Here is an 18,814-nt window from a genome sequence, read left to right as displayed (position 1 = left end):
TTCTGTCAGAGTTTAGAATGAGTTTATTGAAATAGTATTGGAACCCTACCTTTATTGCGAATACTGAGACAAATAGCACCCAGTTCTACTATCTGATGTAGTTTAATTTAGCCATATACAGGAGTCAAAATATTGTATTCGTAGGTCGCCAATGTTCAGCAGTTCCGATGGTCTGCGAGCTTATATCGAAATGAACTAATTGGACACACGTGTGCACTCTGGTGTGCAAGGTGCGGCCGGAGCTTTCCACTGTGTCGCTGTCCTTTCAGCACCACTTAAGACAATTACTATGTAACTATAGCTACACCTGCGCTCTTGTTAACCTCTTGGCTAAAGAGGAAACAACTCAAAGTAGGCTAGAGCTGATGTTTCTTTCTAGTGCTTGTCTGGGCCTTCAACGGCGACACCTCCGTGGTGATTACTCACGCCAGAACAAATGAGGCAGGATCGTTTCAGCAGCGCAGAGAGACAAGCCAGCATCTTTCAGGCAGCAGGTCTCAAACTGAGAGGCCGTCGAGTCGAGAGGGCAACAGGAGTCAACACCGTCACTCGGTTACCATGGATGCAATTATATAATGGCCGTATATCAGCACGTTTCACAAGTTTGAGTGGGGTCAAAATAGTCTCACCAGGTCTTTTCTTGTCTTCATTTTCCCTCCAGAAACTCGTTCCAAATAGCTTATAAAGTTAAGAACAATGATTTTGTACTTCTGTACTAACCACTTAAAAATAAAAACAACTACATAATACATATACATGTGCCTCATGTTATTAAGTAGGAACACTGATTTGCTGTCATTAGTAGAATCACATTACACTTCTAATTCATCACCTTATGTACTGTTAAATTCCACTTAGAATTGTTGAAATGGATTGAAAGTTTTAAAGAATAATGGTAGTTCTGTCTGGTGCAGTATGAGGATGGCTTTGGTTTCACTGGTGAAGGTTGAGGCTTGGTGGACATTTTCATCAGCTGGATTAGAAACAGCAAGTCCACTGCCTCTCAGATCCCATTGGCGTGCTGAGTGTGTGTGCCTGTGTGAGTCCACAGAGATGTGAAAGAGTTTCAAGGTCAGTCGGCTAAAGTGAAATCAAAGAGGCCACATCCTCAGGTCTCACCTAACAGGTTGTCATCAACTGACATGAAGCCTTGGATGTTTTTCAGACAGGGAGCCACTTCATGGGGTACGGCAGTCGAGCCAGCATCCAGTATTTCCTATGGTGCTCCTGCAGAAGAAACTAATTCAGCCATGGCAACCAAACTTAAACTTTCAAAAAAAGTATTGGTATATTTGTAAGCCAGAGGAGAACATCTACATTTCACTGGCAAAATGTCTGGCTGCAGTGAGGAAATTAGTGCAAGAAATAAATATAGTATCGGGCAACATTTCCCCTTTAGTTCAAATGCTGGTTGCTCTCAAGATGTCATTGTTCTTCTGATAGTAACTGTGCATTACATGTGTTGTTATTTTGTTTCATAGTGGCTGACATTACCTGTTTGACAGATTTTCTTTCACTGACATTCATAGAAAGCCTATGAGTTAAAATACCTGGGAGCAAAAAAAAAGAATGGTTGAGCACTATATTTTGAAAATATGGCTTAGTGGAGTATTTTTCAGGGGACTAAAGCCGAGTAAAATATGATAAGTAACTCTATTTCCACAAATTCTTTGCTGAATATCACTGTTGCAGTTCCTGTGGCTCTGTTGGGATCTAGTGCAGCAACTTTCCAGGCCAGCAGAAACCTTCCCCTTAATGAATGTGATTAAAGCATCAAGGTTTGTGGAGATGCCAAGATCCCACTAAAATTCCCGGCCTCTGTAATTCTATGGTGACTTACTGAGTCTCTGTGTTTTATGGCTGTCCTGTCCCCCTTTCCCACAGTGTGTGTGTGTGTGTGTGTGTGTGTGTGTGTGTGTGTGTGTGTGTGTGTGTGTGTGTGTGTTTATACAGTAAATAATGCTGATAGTGAACAAAATAATTGACAGCGCTCTTTAAATTTTCACCCGTGTAGCCTCTTTGTGTTTTGGCTGGCTACACATTCACACACTAACACCAACCAGTTCAGATGACTTTAAAATAATTGAATATGATGTGAGAGAACAAGGACAGCGCTTAAAGGCTAGTGCAGATGTTTGTTTTTAAAACTGCACCCTGTTTTTTACTGTGGTCTGGACAGAGCAGACTGACTGGGAGGCAGTGGAGCCATCAGCACACACTGTCTGGCTTTCAATGTTGGTGATGTCATGATAGCTGCAAACAATAAAAACAAAACATTCAGTCAGTTGTTTATTTCATTTGGGTGGATTTTTCTGTAGTTCACTGTCAAAGTAAATCCCCTCTGATCGTAAAGAAAGACAACTCATTCAGAGTTCATAATGGGTTGTCTGGTATTTTCCAGCTAATAATGACCAAATATTTGGCATTGCACCTTTTGAATGTCATCCTGTGACAAGGCTGTTGTGAAGAAGCTCCCTAAAAGGATATTGCTTAGACTTAATGATGCTTTTAAAACAATGACGGCAGCAATGCTGGAAAAGCAGGACACTATCCCCCATCTTCATATTAAAAATGGATGTAAGGTAGGTCAGCTAGTAAAGTGAATGTCCCCCATAAGACAACAGCTCTAATATTGCCACCAGCTTTAGTGCATGTTCATCCAGGCATGATGGAATGACAGTAGATAGGACAGAGTTTGGCAAATGCACGCTTAGTGGTCTTCATGGATTTGGCACAAAAGGCCTAACGGCTAGTGAGACCTTCCAAGAAGTGGGTAAGTGGGCCACTGTTCTACAGGCAAGTCAATAGGAGTTATGTGCCATCTTAAGCCAGTCTACCAGTTGAATTATAGGATACAACTACGTACATGCATCACACCCACTGTATCTTTGGTGGTTTTGTTTGGCTCATCTTCATTTTTACTTTCTTTCTGGCCTCTGCATGACACTAATTTATTATTATATATTTTTTTTTAGAAACTGAGAAATGGCGACTATACACTTTTCCGTTTATATTTCACATCAGCACAGAGCAGTGGAAGCGCAGTAGCACACAGTCACCAGCAGCGGTGAACCTTTGGCAACATGCACAAGATGATCAGGAGAGAGCAAAGACAATGGCTTACACTCAAGACTCTTATTTTGGATGCTTGGATGAAGCCAAATTAGAAAGAAATGGCAAACTGAGGTCAAAGCTGCGGGAGAAAAAACATACCTTTGCTTTGTTCTTCATAGCCTAATGCTGGAAGTTTATCCTTACTCTCACTATAAGATGAAAGAGCAAGCGAGTTGCCAGTCTCACATGTTTAATCGGTGTATGAGCCATGAAGTCAGTGTTGCTAAGCAGCTGAACAGAGCAGACTGGGCAGCTGCATCCGCCTGGGATGGTTTGGCTGCTGACCAGCTGCTGCTGAAATGAAGTTAAAGAGCCGCCGAGGATGTACTGCCAGACATTTGAATCTTGTATCTCTTACAGCAAGGCGGGCTTTCTAACACACAATGACACATGGGGGTTTCATGTCATCCAGAATGGCTCATAATTAGAATAGTAGTTTGAAACCGTCCCCCCCTTTCTGAGTTGTGTGAAATGGTTGTAGCTGAAGCTCTGTGCTGAAACAGCATCTACAGTAGATGTTCTGACAAGGAAGCACATTTATTTGCACATAAAAATGTATTTTCGAATGTGTTCAGTAACTGAGAAAACGCATAATTTAATATAGATCGCAGAAACAAATGGCACTCTAGCTCTTTTCACTGGACGTTTTTTCATTTAAGACTTGATGTTCATTTAAAAAAAAAAGAAAAAACGGTTTTAGAAGGCAGTTATTCAGTCAGTGCATACTATAACTTCTGAGAGTGACCTCTGTGTGGGTGCTGAAAGGAGGACAGAAAGAAGTTCTTTTATGACAGACATCCCTCGGCATGACTGGTGTACAACGCAAAACCTGGCTCGACCCCTGTTCTCTTCCGGCTTGGCAAGGACAGTCAGGACTAAAGTGAAAAGACAGACTGTTATCCTGGACTGACCCTGCTCTGTATCCAGCATTACCACAAAAAAAAGAAAAAACAACAAACAAGCTTGTGAGACTACTGAATCCTTTACTGCTCATAATACTACTCATAATATACCACAAGTCATAAAACTGTCTCATAACACTGAGCACTTGTATGTTTGAGCTGTTTTATGAATGAATTTAGAAAAACCTTTTCAAATATCACGGAAAATAATGACATTTGCATTGACCTGTATCGGCAAAGGATATACTAGCAGTTGCTATGCTATTGCTATTTCTGTCCATGTGCAGCGCACATCAAATGGAAGAACCAGCCACAGCTCATAGCCTACAGTATTTCCCAATTCCTGACTTGAACAAAGCAGAACCCCATTAGCAGGGACAACTGATGACAGCTATTAATATACCCTGACAGGAGTCAGCAATAAGGTGCAACACAAACGATAAAATTGTGCATGTTGTAAAATGAAATCATTTAAACAAAGATACCACAGAATATCGAGATTGATAAATGATGAGGGTTGAACGTTCATCCTAGACCTAGATACAGTGGATGACAAAACAAATCCATGTCTCTGAGCACATTAAATCAATACAAAGCCTCCTATTAAATGGACCTTTCGCGGCAGACGATTGTGTGATACAATTGAAAGCTCCAGAAAAGTTAAGGACTTTGTGCTCAGTCTGTTTTGTCAATCAAGATTATGATTATTCCACTTGCTAACTAATGAATGCCAAAAAATAATATACTGAGATGTGGATAACAAACATGGCAGTACATTATTTACATTTACATAAGTAAAAAATCTTCATACTGTAATCTAATCATTTCAAACAGAATGTTAAAAATGAGTTTCTTCACAGCAATGCTTCAATGCTCACCTTCAACATACCTGTAATAATGATGTGAAAAGAAGACTATTCATTCGTTAAGGTCAAAGGCCATGTTTGTTTTTATTTTTTTATTTTTTACAGCATTACTCCTTTTTCGGTTTCTGTAATAATCTAGACGCAAGTAGGAGGGGTTAAATTCTCGTTGGAAGACAGACAGGGTAAAAAAAATCCTCTGTGAAATAAAGACAAAATATATACATATTACATATTATCAACCGCCTGATAAAAAAAAAAGTTAAAAAGAACATACATGGGGGGGGGGAAGGGGAAAGGGCATTTAAGGCAACTGCTAGTTAGCGGAGTTTGCACAAAAATAGTCTCAGTCATTCCCCTTGGTAAAGTGAATGGAGGGGGCCATAGTTACTGTCCGCTATGTAATGAGATGCCTAGATACCCTACACCTGTGAATGGAGCCAGAGGGGTGATATGATGGCAGATACACTAGCTCAGGTACATAGGGAACAAGCACAGTCAACTAGTAAATATTGCAGGGACTGGGCAGTTCACTTGACAGGAGAAAAGTGGAGCAGGTGTCGTGTTGCATTCACTTTCTCCCGTTTTAATTTGGGGAAGTGGCAAGAATTGTTTCTTAAAAGCGGGTTGTTAGTATCAAAGACGTTATTGTTAGTAAAAAAACAGCAGTAGAGAGAGACCCTGCAGTGATCTTGGGACAGAGAAGAAGGAAGTATTGATGACATAACTATTAGATGAATTGAATTTTAATCGACCAATCATATGACCAGAGTTGATAAAGATATTTTGCAAAGTAGTCTGAAAATATTTACAAGTTTGTTAAAAGATCAAGATGTTACTTTAAAGGGCGAATTGAACGTTGCTCAGGTGAAATCAGCACCCACCGCTGGTCAACCAGAGCAACTCATGTTTAGACAGTAGATGAATCAATACAGTATGTGTGACAGAGGGAGGAAAAATAAAAAGGGAGGCAAATATTTCATTGTACCACATTCATATTCCAACGATTATTCTGTTATAATTTTCAGGGCAATAAAGTTCATCTTTGCAGCCGTCAACACAATAAAACAGAGCATCGTATACCGTTATAAGTCATTTATAAACTACATCAACTGTTCAAGCTGCTTCAGAGATTAAAATAAAAGTGCATCTATTCACAGAAATAAAAGGGGATACTACATTAAATAATTCAGACACATGTACATATCAACAAATGTATATATTACAGTACAGAATATTGATGAGTTTTCTCAGTGGGTATCTTGGGGCACAGTATCCGAGTGGTAGGAGCTGTAAAAAAGAAAGACAACCAGAGAGTAAAGCTCTTACAGTCCGCTGGTTTTTGGGAAAAAATTAAGAAGCAGTTTCTATGGAGATCCAGGGTGAGTGGAGCTGGATCAGAGTGTCATATCTGCTGTGATTCTTTCTCTTTTTACCTCTCTTTGCTCACGGCCGTTATGTGTGTCCAGTGAAGACCTGTCAACCTTAGTGTCCTGTATCCCACTTTTAGTGTCTGTACGCACCAGTCTCTGCAGTGCAGTTCTGTCTTTTTCCAGGTATAACCGAGGACAGGCCAGCCAGTGTCGCACCCTGTCCTATAGTGTTCCTTATATATAATCTGACCTGAGACCAGTTACTGGCCTCTGCACTCATGGGCCCTGAGTTAGCTCGCTTCTATATCACCAAGAGGTTGCATTCGTGAAGAACGTCCTTTCTGGTTTGGAGAGGAAAGGAAAGAAGAGAAAAAGAAGAGAAGTTGTGGTCCGGCGGTTTGTTTGCCTCATTGTCTACGAGTGTCTCTGTCTGCTTATATTTCCACTGTGGCTAAATATTGATGAAAGACATATTATTACCCTGCATGGCAGAGAGAACATTTCCCAGGCTTTGGTTTGGATTTGTCAAAGCACGTGTGTGTATGCGCGTTTGCATCTGCATGCGTCTGTATATGCATGCGTGTCCGTAAACTGTGTGTATATAGGTGTATGTGTGTGTGTGTGTGTGGCTTCTACTGTAAGTGTCTCTCTAATTGTGTGTCATTCTTGCAGCCTTTTACAGTAATCCCAGTTGTTTGGAGAGACGTTTAACACCGCTGTAAAAAAACAAACAAAAAACGTCTTCCTGGGCAGTATCCTGAGAACCCTACCCCACTTAAAAAAAAAGAAGAAGAAAATCTTAAGTGTCCATGGCCAACACACAACACATTCACCTATACTGACAGCAGTTACTGATGTTATGACACTAGCAGCCACTGCTGCGCACATTGTTCCACACTTGTCCAGAAAATAAATAACACTGCAGTCACAAACAAGATCTTCAAGCTGAAACACCACCTGAGAGACAGAAAGAAAGAGAGAGAGAGAGAGAGAGAGAGAGAGAGAGAGAGAGAGAGAGAGAGAGAGTAACACAGAATTAGAGTCAAAAGCACTGTGTCAAGCAAATGTAATACACACTGCACATTTTATTTTATTTTACATTTGCAAAGCCCAAAAACGGTTTGCATAATTTTAAAACACTTATAGAAACATAGGTTAGAAGCCAAGAGGTTACAAACAAATACACAAGAGAGGGAGAGATGGCACTGTTGGCTTTCTGAGTTGTCTGCTACCTGGAAACCTTTCAATAAGGGACCGTTCGGTATTTATGGAATGGACCACCGGAGGAAAATAGGGGAGGGTCATGTCTTTTTATTCTTTGTTGAGGGGAGGGTCACCCAACATTTTGTAGTCTAGGAGGGGGGGGGTCACCCAACTTTTGTATTCATGAAAAAAGCAAAATTTCAAAGTGGCTTGTTTGGTGCATATTTTTTCATGTAGCTCTAGTCTCTGCCCTCCTTCGCTACCAGATGGGTCTGACCCATGAGTTTGCTGGGGGGGGGGGCAGAGGGAGCACTGCCCCCTGGTGGCTGAAACGGGTCATTGCATTGTTTAAAAAATTAGTGGAATAATTAATTATATCTGGCATGACCAGATATTTTATAAATATCTTAAATAACACATCACATCAGATTTCATATACTGCTTTAGTAAAAAAAATATTACCTGGCTGACGATGGGAGCAGCAGGACGCAAAAAAACGAAAGTTACTGTTGCACTATGTCTGGACATCTTGCCGTGCCAACCTTGCAATAAAGGTTTCCTAAATGCCATGTATATAAATGTGATGTCAGCTTACTAATTGATTGCGGGTTTTGTGTAGATTTGGACTTTTATACGTCTATTCCACTTTGTTTAAACGGCGAAGTGGAGAAGCCTCGTTCACCTGTTTGGAGCTGGCTGGTGAATGTGACACCTTGCTGGATACACCGTGTCATTTACCTTTTTTGTGGATCTACTGATCGCTGTGGATTACTTTTTTTTCGTGTCATTGGATTACGGCAAAATACGGATATTTTTTCTCAACGTGTCTTAACGTTTTATGGTGAGTTTGGAGAGGCATCTCAACAGACTGGAGGTCCAACACTGATTGTTCACTGTTACATGTTAATTGGTCGGGGCATTCCGCCACCGTCTGTCTATTGCGTTCCAAGACAGCCGTGCCACAATTGGATTTCATAAGGGCGAATTGTTAAATTGTTACAATGTAATTTAAAATCTGCTTTAAAAATAAACATATATGTTTTGGAATATAATGTTCAGCTTCGGCAGCTTTACCTATGTGCTAAATATACGACTGAGGAAACCTAGTGACGAGTCCATAGCAACCAGCGTTGAATTGGTTATTTCCCAGTGTCCTTTGCGGAATGGTCTCAATATTTTATTGTTTTATTTCATGTGAATACTAGTTTACTAGAGGAGTAACTTAGTATTTGAAGTAATGCAGTAATGCAGGAAGTGTGCATTTAGTTTCCATGTTTATTGTGTTTTCACAACAATGTTAGTGAGTAAATCTACTGAAATGGCCACCACACCATAACAGAGGAGTGGGATGTGTAAAATGAGAATGCAGAGATTAACACATGTATGTTATGGCCGTAAAAAAAATCCAATGGTATCTGTGTGGCTTTGCTAAGTGTGAGCTAAGGGGAGGGTCATGCTTCTTTTTCAAATGATTTGAGGGTCATAGAAAAATTATTACTGATGAGGAGGGGGGTCAAGTCTTTTTAGCCTAAAGGTCCCAAAACTCCTCTGGTGGCCCTTTAAAAAAATAACAAACAGTCCATAAGTAAAACTGATATGCTGTTGTAATTTGGGGGGCATGAACATTAGGAATGGCGGTTACACTTTACTTGAAGGTATCTACATAAGAGTTACATGGCACTGTCATGAACGTGTCATAAACATTACAAACAAGTCATAAACGTTTATGACATAACGCTTCTTTTAGTAAGTGTCATTCGGTTTTATCATGACAAGTTATGGTTAGGGTTAGAGCTCATGTGTCATGACTGTGTCATGACTGTGTCATGACTGTGTTCATGACACTGTCATGTCACTCTTATGTAGAAAACTTCAAGTAAAGTGTTACCGAAATGGCTAAGTGGAAAGATGTCAAGAGTGCAAAGAGAAAGATGGAATGACAACTGAATATTTTTTAAAATAATATAATATTATTAAAGTGAAGGCAAGGTGAAGCAAGTGAGACCAGGGTCAAATAAGTTTTGCTTCTGGAGAGTACTGAGCCTCCCAGTGGTCACATTGTGGGGAAAAACACATACTGTCTCAAAATGTGACCATGTACAGTTTGTAGTTGGTCTGTAGTTTTCTTTTTGAACCGTGAAGATTAAGTACAGGCCAAGAGACGTATTTGTGTAGATTTTATTGTACAATGCACACTTTGATCCCACTGGCTGATTTGCAGTATCAGTTCAGTTCAATTATTGATTTATATTTAATAGGGTTATGGGTAAATACCAATTTAGGTAACTTAAAAACTTTTTTTCTTTTTTTTTAAATAATAAATCCCCTGCTTTTATTTTGAAGGTCAGAAGCCCTTATCAGGAAGTCTCAATAATAATACAGAAATGCATCTTGACTGAGCGCTTGTCAAGGCCAACTCCGGCTCTGTGGCCTGAGTATTCCCAACTTTTACTTTGGAGGCTACGCAAAGCCAAAACACTTGCTGTGCAGGTTCTGCTTTAATGGAAAAGTATTTGACCGAGGTCCAGAAGAGAGACAGCCGTGGTCTGAACTTTCTATTCAAAGCCCTTAGGACTCACCTCTGCTACAGGACACGCCAAAGACTTCAAGGCCAAAGGATGAAGGCAAGAGAAAAGAACAAGAACAGAAACAAAAACTAGGGGAAAGAAAGAAAGAAAGAAATGAAGAAGGGACAAAGAAAGTGAGAGAATTAGAGGAACACTCGAGATATGTTAGTAACAGCAGAGACAGAGACAGAGGTTCAGTGTACAGGGAAACTAGATAATAATATTTGTTAAGACTATTCACACTTCTGAATATTACTTATGCAAGAATCTAATGAGATATTTTACTGTATCTTTTTGAGCTTTCATGAAAGTGGTCTCAATGTGAAACGGGAGAGAATAGAAATACTGAAAACACTGAAAATTCAATTTATTTTTGATTCCACAAGCTTTAGGCTAAAAAATCCCATAATCTTGTCTACCTATAATGTATGCATTGCTTTTTCTTTTTTTTCTTCTTTTTTGTTTTTTTACAGAAAGACATAAAACATGGCCTACCTTTTCCTCCAGGTCTTTAATCTGCCTCCTCTGGATTTCTGTCTTGTCTTCAAGGTCCCGAATTCTCTGCAAATATTCAGAGAAAAAAACAGTAGTGACCGGTCAATTTTCTCTAGGCAAGAGAGATTCCAAACGTAGAAATTAAACATAAAAACCTATTTCCACACAGGGCTCTATTATCACACACACACACACACACACACACACACACACACACACACACACACACACACACACACACACACACACACACAGGTACAGCATAGACGGACCTGGTGTGCCTGGTGCAGCAGCTCCATCCTCTCCTGGAGGATCTGGCAGTCGTACTCTCGACTCTTCCTCAGCATCTGCCTCCTCAGCTTCTCCACTGCCGTCCGCAGCTCGTCCTTCTGATGCTCATCCAGAGGCTCACCATACTTTATCACCTGGAGGAAGAAGACAGGCATCAGGCACAGCGGATACCATGATCGATAAAAACACAAACACAAATAGAAACACTTCTCAACGCACATATCTTTGGTCCTACTGTTATGTGAAACACTTTGCTTTTATTATTAGTGAAGGCAGTGTAACAAAAGTGACATACAAGGTAAATGACACATACAATACATAGACAATACATGAACATATGTATAGACAGTGACAAACAGTGAAGACAATAAAATACAGCATACCACAGTTATGAAGATGTGGTAAGAGGCAGAGAGAATGGTGTGTGAAAATGGAGTTTGTATGTACATGTCATGTGTAAGTGTATAAATGTTGGGGTGTACACTTCTTGTAACATCAGATGCTTCAAGGAAATACGATTCCTGGAAGATTTCTAGAAGCCATATAGGAATCTTATGTTTCCTGGAAGCCCCTGTTTTCTTAATTTGTGTTCACAATTGCAGAAGTCATAGTCATTAGTCAATTGATTTGCAATAAACCTTGTAAATTGGTCATGTGGTCTCCATGTATGTAGCACAGATGTTCCAGATTAGCGGATGTGCATGATCACACGGATGTATGTCAAAAGCACATCAATAATAATCTTTTGTGACGCATTTCTTGAAGGACAAACCTTGCCCCTCCAGTATCTCAGATGACATAAATGTATCTGATGTTTTACAAGAGGTTGACATATTACTAGATAACAACTGATTTTTCTTTTGGTGAAATGTACAGTAGTTGTCATAACAAATAAGTATGTAATATGTTGAGACATGAAGCACCTTGTCCTGCTGCAGGGCATTGTATAATGTGGCTTCCAACTCCTGGATTTGCTGTCGGGAGGAGAAAACATGGCTGTTGTTACTTTTGATGTCATACACACAAAAATGTATACAATGCTGCATTAATGTACCTACATTCACTGCAGGCTTTATCCTGACCATAACTACTACAGTAATACATACTACAAGTCCTAACCTGGAAAATAAATGATAAACCTTGTGGGGACCTGAATATTTGTCCCCATTTGGGAATTGAGTCCCGAGAGTCTGAGACTGTGAACGGATTCTGGCCCCACAAAGTGATGTATACATTACAACACAAAACATACAAAACGCACGCACGCACGCACGCACGCACGCATGCACGCACACACACACACACACACACGTACCAAGTAAGCCTGGTCCAAGGCTTGTTTTCTGTAGTCCAGCTCCTCTTCTAGATATCCTTTCTGTTTACAGAACATATCCTGTACAGAATAAGCAGGTCAGAGACAGTAATTAGGGGTTATACTTTTTTGCAACTCAATTATAATATAATTCTTTATTTAAACCAATATTTTGCGACTAGGGTCTAAGTGCTATGGTTTACTGGCAGCTTCAATCACATCACACAGGACTAGAGCTGCTGTGTGAGCCATTAAAAGTAAGAAAGCATATATGTATATATATATATATATATATATATATATATATATATATATATATACACATATACATATATATATATATATATATATATATACATATATATATACACATTTACATATATATATACACATATATATATACACATATATATATATACACATTTACATATATATATACACACATATATATATATATATATATATATACACATATACATATATATATATATATACATATATATATACACATTTACATATATATATATATACACACATATATATATATATATACATATATGCTTTCTTACTTTTAATGGCTCACACAGCAGCTCTAGTCCTGTATATGTGTATATTCAAGCAGAAAGTCACTGAGGGAATCAGAGAGGTAAAGACAAACAAATGATTGTCCTGTACAGGACTGCTTTGACTCACCATCTCTATCTCCAGGTCCACCATCTTCTGGTGCAGCGCTGCCTCCGTCCCCTCAATCTGTTGAATCCACTAGAGGGCAACAAACCGCAAAACATGAGCCAGCACAGCACAAACGATTCTGTGCATTGGTTTTTTCATGTTATCAGAGGGACCATGATGTGGTTTCCAAACTTACCTTTTCTGCAAGTGACAAAACAGTGCTAGCCTGAATAATGGCCACTTGCTCTTCATTTCTTAAGTTCTGTACAGGAGGAAAAATCAAACTTGTATTAATAATGTGTTTCTTTTAGCATCATATGCTGATGTGTTGAATTCCATATGAATTACCCCGTTGTCTCCCAGGATATCTAAAAGTTTGATGAGATCTGGTATGCACACATCCTGTAAGTAAAAAAGAAGAAAGGTACTTTTATTGTCACATACACATACATGTAGCGAAATTCATTCTCTGCCCCTTAAAGGTGCTCTAAGCGATGTTGGGTGACGGCACTTCTTGTTGACGTTTGAAGTATTTTCAAACAAAGAAAAAAACGAAGCTAGCTCGCCCCTCCCTCCTCCTCATCTTGTCCCCTCTCCCTCCCTTAATTGCTTCCGCGCACTAACCCCCTAACCCCCAAATCCTTCTTGTCGGTTATTGGCTGGAACGCTGGAAGACTGTTTGTTATGTTTCGTGGCGCAGGTTGGCGCAGTTTGTTTTTGTTGCCGTTTGTGGAGCCTGGGCTGTCTACAGAGACGCGTTTTTTTACAGTGTGTTCAGGGGACAGGCAGCTCGCGGATATTGAGATGTTTGCTGTATGCAGTGTTGGGGAAGTTACTTTTAAAAAGTAGTGTTTGCTCGTTACTTCTTAAAAAAGTAATCTGTTACTTTACTTAGTTACCCCCTATGGAAAGTAACTTTTTACTTTACTCGTTACTTTTAAGTTACTTTTAAAAGCAGGCGTCTCTGGCAGAGACTGAAGTTAATTATACAAAAACTATCTTTGACCTAAAGCCAATCTATGGTTTATCAGTGAAGTGTCTGAACTACACTGAAGACTGGATTCTCTACTCACAGAGTGACAGCTGATTCATTATGAACGAGTCCAGCACGGGTTGAATTCACATCAGCAGGTCACCGGCGTTACATGGTGTTAGTGTATACTATGTAATGTCTGTATCGGGGTCCGTGCATTGTCGTAGACACATGCAGCCTCTTTTCTGGTAATCCTTGCGTGTCCGTGCAACTGACACAAGTCCACAGCGTGTGGGTAGCCAGAGATACACCCAACACTGGCTGTATGTGACAAAAAATGTTGTAGCCTAAAAAATGGGTGACATCGCTTAGAGAACCTTTAACCCATCCCTCAAGGGAGCAGTTCGCAGCCACTTGCAGTAAAGACACAATTAAAACCTATCAGGAGCATACAACAAATGCATTTGCCTTTAATTTATTTATTTATTTTTTACTTTAAATCAAGATTTACACTATAAAATGTTCAGTCAATTAATATTTGCTTGTAAAACTTCAGTCCACAAAAGATGCTGCATGCTCTTACAACAAGGGAATTCAAAAGCATTGATCTTCACAGATCCTGTCACAGTGGGATCTGTTGCTTTTATACTTTATGATGAATTGCTATAATAAAAGCAGAGGAGTCCTTCTCATTGCGTACCTTGACCCCCTCCTTCATACAGTAGATCTGCAGTGCACTGACTCCCTCAGAGAAGGGATGCATCCTCAGGTGGTTGAATGGAGGGGACTTCCTCTCACGCTCCTTCGACAAGAGAACATGCATTTTGTTATAGAAAGGATTTACTGTAAACAAAACTCTCATCAGGAGTCCTTCTTGACTCCATATTAGACCTGGATGAAACAGTATTTTCACTCTTAATGGCTTGTTTTAGACTGTCCGTTTCAGACAGAATAACACAAATGCTGACATTCAGAGCTAAACAGAATTTCCTGAATCAATCTTTGCTTCTACTTTTTTTTTTATTTCCAATGATGATGTTTAAGTTTCAGTAGGTGGTGCTCTTTGCTTTGTTTAGCGATGAAAATGCTGACTACCTATATTTGAGACAAATTGCTACTGCTGCTTCCATCTGAAGAAGCATCAGACAAACGCCTGATCGCAATTATATAAGCCTTTAACTAAAATCAAGGTTAAATCACTGTGATCAGTTCATTGCAACACTGTACTAAGCACATCTGAGCGACCTGTTCTCCTCTCTGCTCACTAGGTGGCAGCTTAGGCCCTCACAAGCTGCCGTCAGTGTCTGCACTGCAGCACAGAAGGAACACAAAGGCCACCGTCAGCTAGTTATCAGCCTGTCTACATGGCTGAATGGCTATCTTGACAGGATTTCAACATAGCTACTTCAACAAATTCATGGTAGGAAATTCTTTGTGACTCACCTCTAGCTCCAGTATCCTAAACTCTAACAGTTCATTTTGGTCTTTGGAGTCTTGTAGCTCCTGCTGCAGCCGACTGCACTCTGAATCCATCTTTTCCACCTAGACACCATAGAGAGTTAGAATAAATAAGGAGTAAGGGAGAGGTAATTGTCCACAAATGTCGACTAGAGCTACAATATGCTATGTAATATGATGGAGATAAAGTGGCAAGTAGGTAAGTCATAACTGTAGGACCTCAAGGCTTTAAACAAAGCTAATTACCAAATGTACTACAGTGTTTCCCATACATTGATATATTTGTGGCGGCCCGCCACACAATCAGTTGACCGCCACATACTGCTGTATACTTTCTCTCTCTCTCTCTCTCTCTCTCTCTCTCTCTCTCACAAACACAACAGACCCTACTCCTCCGTGCAGATTAATTAATGCCATTGATTATTCTACACACTCCAATACAGTAGGCCTAACGTAGGTGGCGGTATGAGCCTTAAACTTGGTTTGCGATCCGCTAATTAACACACAGAAGAAGAATCTTTTTCCCCGCAGAGAAGACGGCTGGAGTCGATCCAGAGTTCAATGGTTAGTATTATGAAGTTATTACCGGTATTTATTCTGGGTTTTTACTGCATAGAGAAAGTTTTGGCGCCTCCTAAAGAGGTTTTAGCCAGCGCCAGAGGAATATCACGAGCGCCAAAACGTCTGATTTTCAGTTGCCAGCGTTTGCAGAGTCACAGTGCAGGTCCACTTTCGCAACACGACTGAAGTGTGGTGTCGCGACGTAATACATCCATGGTTGACGCTCCAAGCCCTTGACCGGTAGCTGATTGGACGAATGTGTCACGTGGGTCTGGCTACTCCTGAATTTCAAAATGACTCATCATGGCGGCTTGTTCAGAATACGATCTTGTATTTTACGAAAATAGTTCACCGAAACGTGTTTCTGAAAACATTTTAAGCAAGAAATAAGCCATACCGTTGGTGGATCTGTCTTCATTTCAGATCGACAAAGGGCAGTCTATTTCTATTGGATAGTCCCGTCACGTTCAATGGATTCATTTGCATAAAGATGGGCTTCGGCCAGCTTTTTTGACACGCTGCCTTTTTTCAAATGCAGCGCTGCCTTTTTTCAAATGAAGTGCTGCCTTTTTTCAAATGAAGCGCTGCCTTTCCAGGGATGCTTTGCGGGCGCGTTAAAGTTGTTTGACGTCACCCATAGGAATAAAGTGGAGCGCGGCACGACAGAAGCGTCACACGGCCAGGTGGATCGGCACGGTAACGGTACAGATCCATTTTTGCGACACGACTGAAGTGTGGTGTCGCGACGTCACACATCCATGGTTGATGCTCCACGCCCCTGAGCGGCAGCTGATTGGACGAACGTGTCACGTGGGTCTGGCTGCTTGAGAATTTCAAGCCACTGTCATGGCGACTCGGACAGAATACGATCTCATATTTTACAAAAATAGTTCACCGAAACGTGTTTGTGAAAACATTTTAAGCGAGAAATATGCCATACAGTTGCTGAATCTGTCTTCATTTCAGATTGACAAAGGTTAGTTTGAAAGATTTTCGTCTACTTCTACTGGATAGTCGCGCCGCGACTGGATTCATTTACATAAAGATGGGCATCGGCCAGCTTTTTTGACGTGCAGCATTTTTTCAAATGCAGCGCTGCCTTCCCGGGATGCTTTGCGGGGCGCGTTAAAGTTGCTTGACGTCACCCATAGGCATAAAGTGGAGTGTGACGCGACAGAAGCGGCGCACGGACAAATGGATCAGCACTGTCAGACAGTACCGGACTCTCCAGGTGACCATGCTGCTCTGGGGACCGGCGGCGCAGGCGAGAAACGCAGAGCTCTCCGTCCGTTGGAGCTTCGACTGTTGTCTGTCTGCACGGCAGGCTACGCTGCCGTCTATCAGTATTAAATTGAGATAGTTTCATAACCTGTAAAAATAAAAACGTCTCGTATGTCGTCTTGCTCCGCCTCTCTGCTGAGGTCCGTTCACGTAACAGCAGCAGTTAAACTGTATTTCAGACTATGGTGGTTACATTTGCAATAATCTGCAGTTCACATGCATGCCGAACTGTAGGGGCAGTCTGTTACTCTACATCACGGACAATTTATTTATCATCAAATTAGCTGCAACAGTAATAGCAGTTACCTTATGTAAGTCACTCCTACATTTTTCAACTGAGGAGCAAAACATGCTCTTGACTTTGTTGTCAAGTGTAGTCAGATGCAAAAGCCCCCTTCCCTTACTGCATTATACCATTAAATAAAAAAAAATGTAATTGTTACCTGCAGAATTTTGTATACAAATATTTGCAGTTCAATTAATATAAGACGTCTGCACCTCTTTCCGCGCGTGTACCCCCCACCCCGGGTCAGCTACCACCGCAAATAGAATTTAATTCTGTGGGAAACACTGTACCATCTGTAACAGGCGCCATTAAACTGATAAAAAAAAAAAAGGATTGGAGCAATTATAATCATATTTTTTTTTAAATCAAACCAGTGCTGTGCATAGACGAAGGTAACTCAATCACAAGACAAAACATTGACTATCTGCACAACATATACGTTTTGACAAATCAGATTCCTTGAATAACACTAAACACACTCAACAGCGCAATCCACACAATCACCCTAAGAGATACTGTAACTGTTTCATTATTGTAAAACAAACTAAGATGAAGTCCAACCTTATTATATAGCTCCTGATTCCTTCGTAGGAAGAGCTGCTTCTCCTCAACCCATTTGGAGTCCTAATAGAGGACATAGACAGTTAATGCATTAAATCAAAGCTAAAGTAAATAAAAATATGATTTAACACATTTCATTTCAAAAGGTATCTCCTGTTAAGCAAAAAAACAAAGACAAACTCCAAATTTAGAAATGGCATGAGAGTGAAACAACTTGTTAAGTTGATGAGAGGACAGTAGGAATCCTAAACCATTGAAAGAGGGAAGTCATTGGTACGTCTAACAATAGGTGGATTTGTTATCTTTTAATTCAATCTTGTTTGTATATTTTTCCCATAATGAGATATAAAAATTGGGCTTTTAAAATTTAAATACAGCATATACAACATATACAAGTACACTCATCTGCCTTGGTTCATGCGTGCATTTGTGTGTCCTACCTGTCCCTTCAGGGTCACTTCCTTCTCCAAGTCCTCTATTTTGGCCTTATACCTGAGAACGTCTGCTTGGAGCTGCTCCTGGGCCTGAAACATCAGCAAAATGGACATGCATTAGCCATTAGAGCACTGTTTTTTCAAGTGGTGGTCTGTGCCAGTATTGCCGGGAGTACATTGACGATTTTTTTCCTCTGCCTAGGAAGGTAATGTTTTCGGTTGCGTTGGTTTGTCTATTTGTCAGCGTTAAGATTGCGCAACAGGGCATGGTCTTGGTGGAGGTCTGCGCTCTCCGAGTGCCCTTCTACAAAGTTTTTTTTTTTTAACTGTTCATTAAAACCAGACATGTACTAATGTAATTACTTCAAAAATGTGTTTCATTATCAGATCACAAAGACACCCAATTTTGTGTCTAGCATTCATTACTCGCTGTTACACAAGCCTGGTTCTGAGCCTACACCTTGTCTA

The 18,814-nt window shown here is 40.3% G+C and overlaps 1 protein-coding gene across 1 annotated transcript in view; it reads right to left on the bottom strand.

The window, feature by feature from the left end:
* Positions 1-4,959: 4,959 nt before the first annotated feature.
* jakmip2 (janus kinase and microtubule interacting protein 2) overlaps positions 4,960-18,814 on the bottom strand; it is a 31,186-nt gene continuing 17,331 nt past the window's right edge. Inside the window, exons 12-23 of the mRNA XM_078266573.1 lie at positions 18,353-18,436; positions 17,913-17,975; positions 15,209-15,307; positions 14,466-14,567; positions 13,141-13,194; positions 12,989-13,054; positions 12,814-12,882; positions 12,124-12,201; positions 11,732-11,782; positions 10,790-10,942; positions 10,518-10,583; positions 4,960-7,209 (exon numbers count right to left, since the gene is read on the bottom strand). Coding sequence (XP_078122699.1) covers positions 6,913-7,209; positions 10,518-10,583; positions 10,790-10,942; positions 11,732-11,782; positions 12,124-12,201; positions 12,814-12,882; positions 12,989-13,054; positions 13,141-13,194; positions 14,466-14,567; positions 15,209-15,307; positions 17,913-17,975; positions 18,353-18,436 — 1,182 coding nt within the window. The 3' untranslated portion in view covers positions 4,960-6,912. The remainder of the gene's footprint in view (positions 7,210-10,517; positions 10,584-10,789; positions 10,943-11,731; positions 11,783-12,123; positions 12,202-12,813; positions 12,883-12,988; positions 13,055-13,140; positions 13,195-14,465; positions 14,568-15,208; positions 15,308-17,912; positions 17,976-18,352; positions 18,437-18,814) is intronic.

Source organism: Sander vitreus, chromosome 13 (genome assembly GCF_031162955.1).
Source record: "Sander vitreus isolate 19-12246 chromosome 13, sanVit1, whole genome shotgun sequence".
Taxonomy (NCBI): domain Eukaryota; kingdom Metazoa; phylum Chordata; class Actinopteri; order Perciformes; family Percidae; genus Sander; species Sander vitreus.
This window is presented reverse-complemented; position numbering and strand designations above follow the sequence as displayed.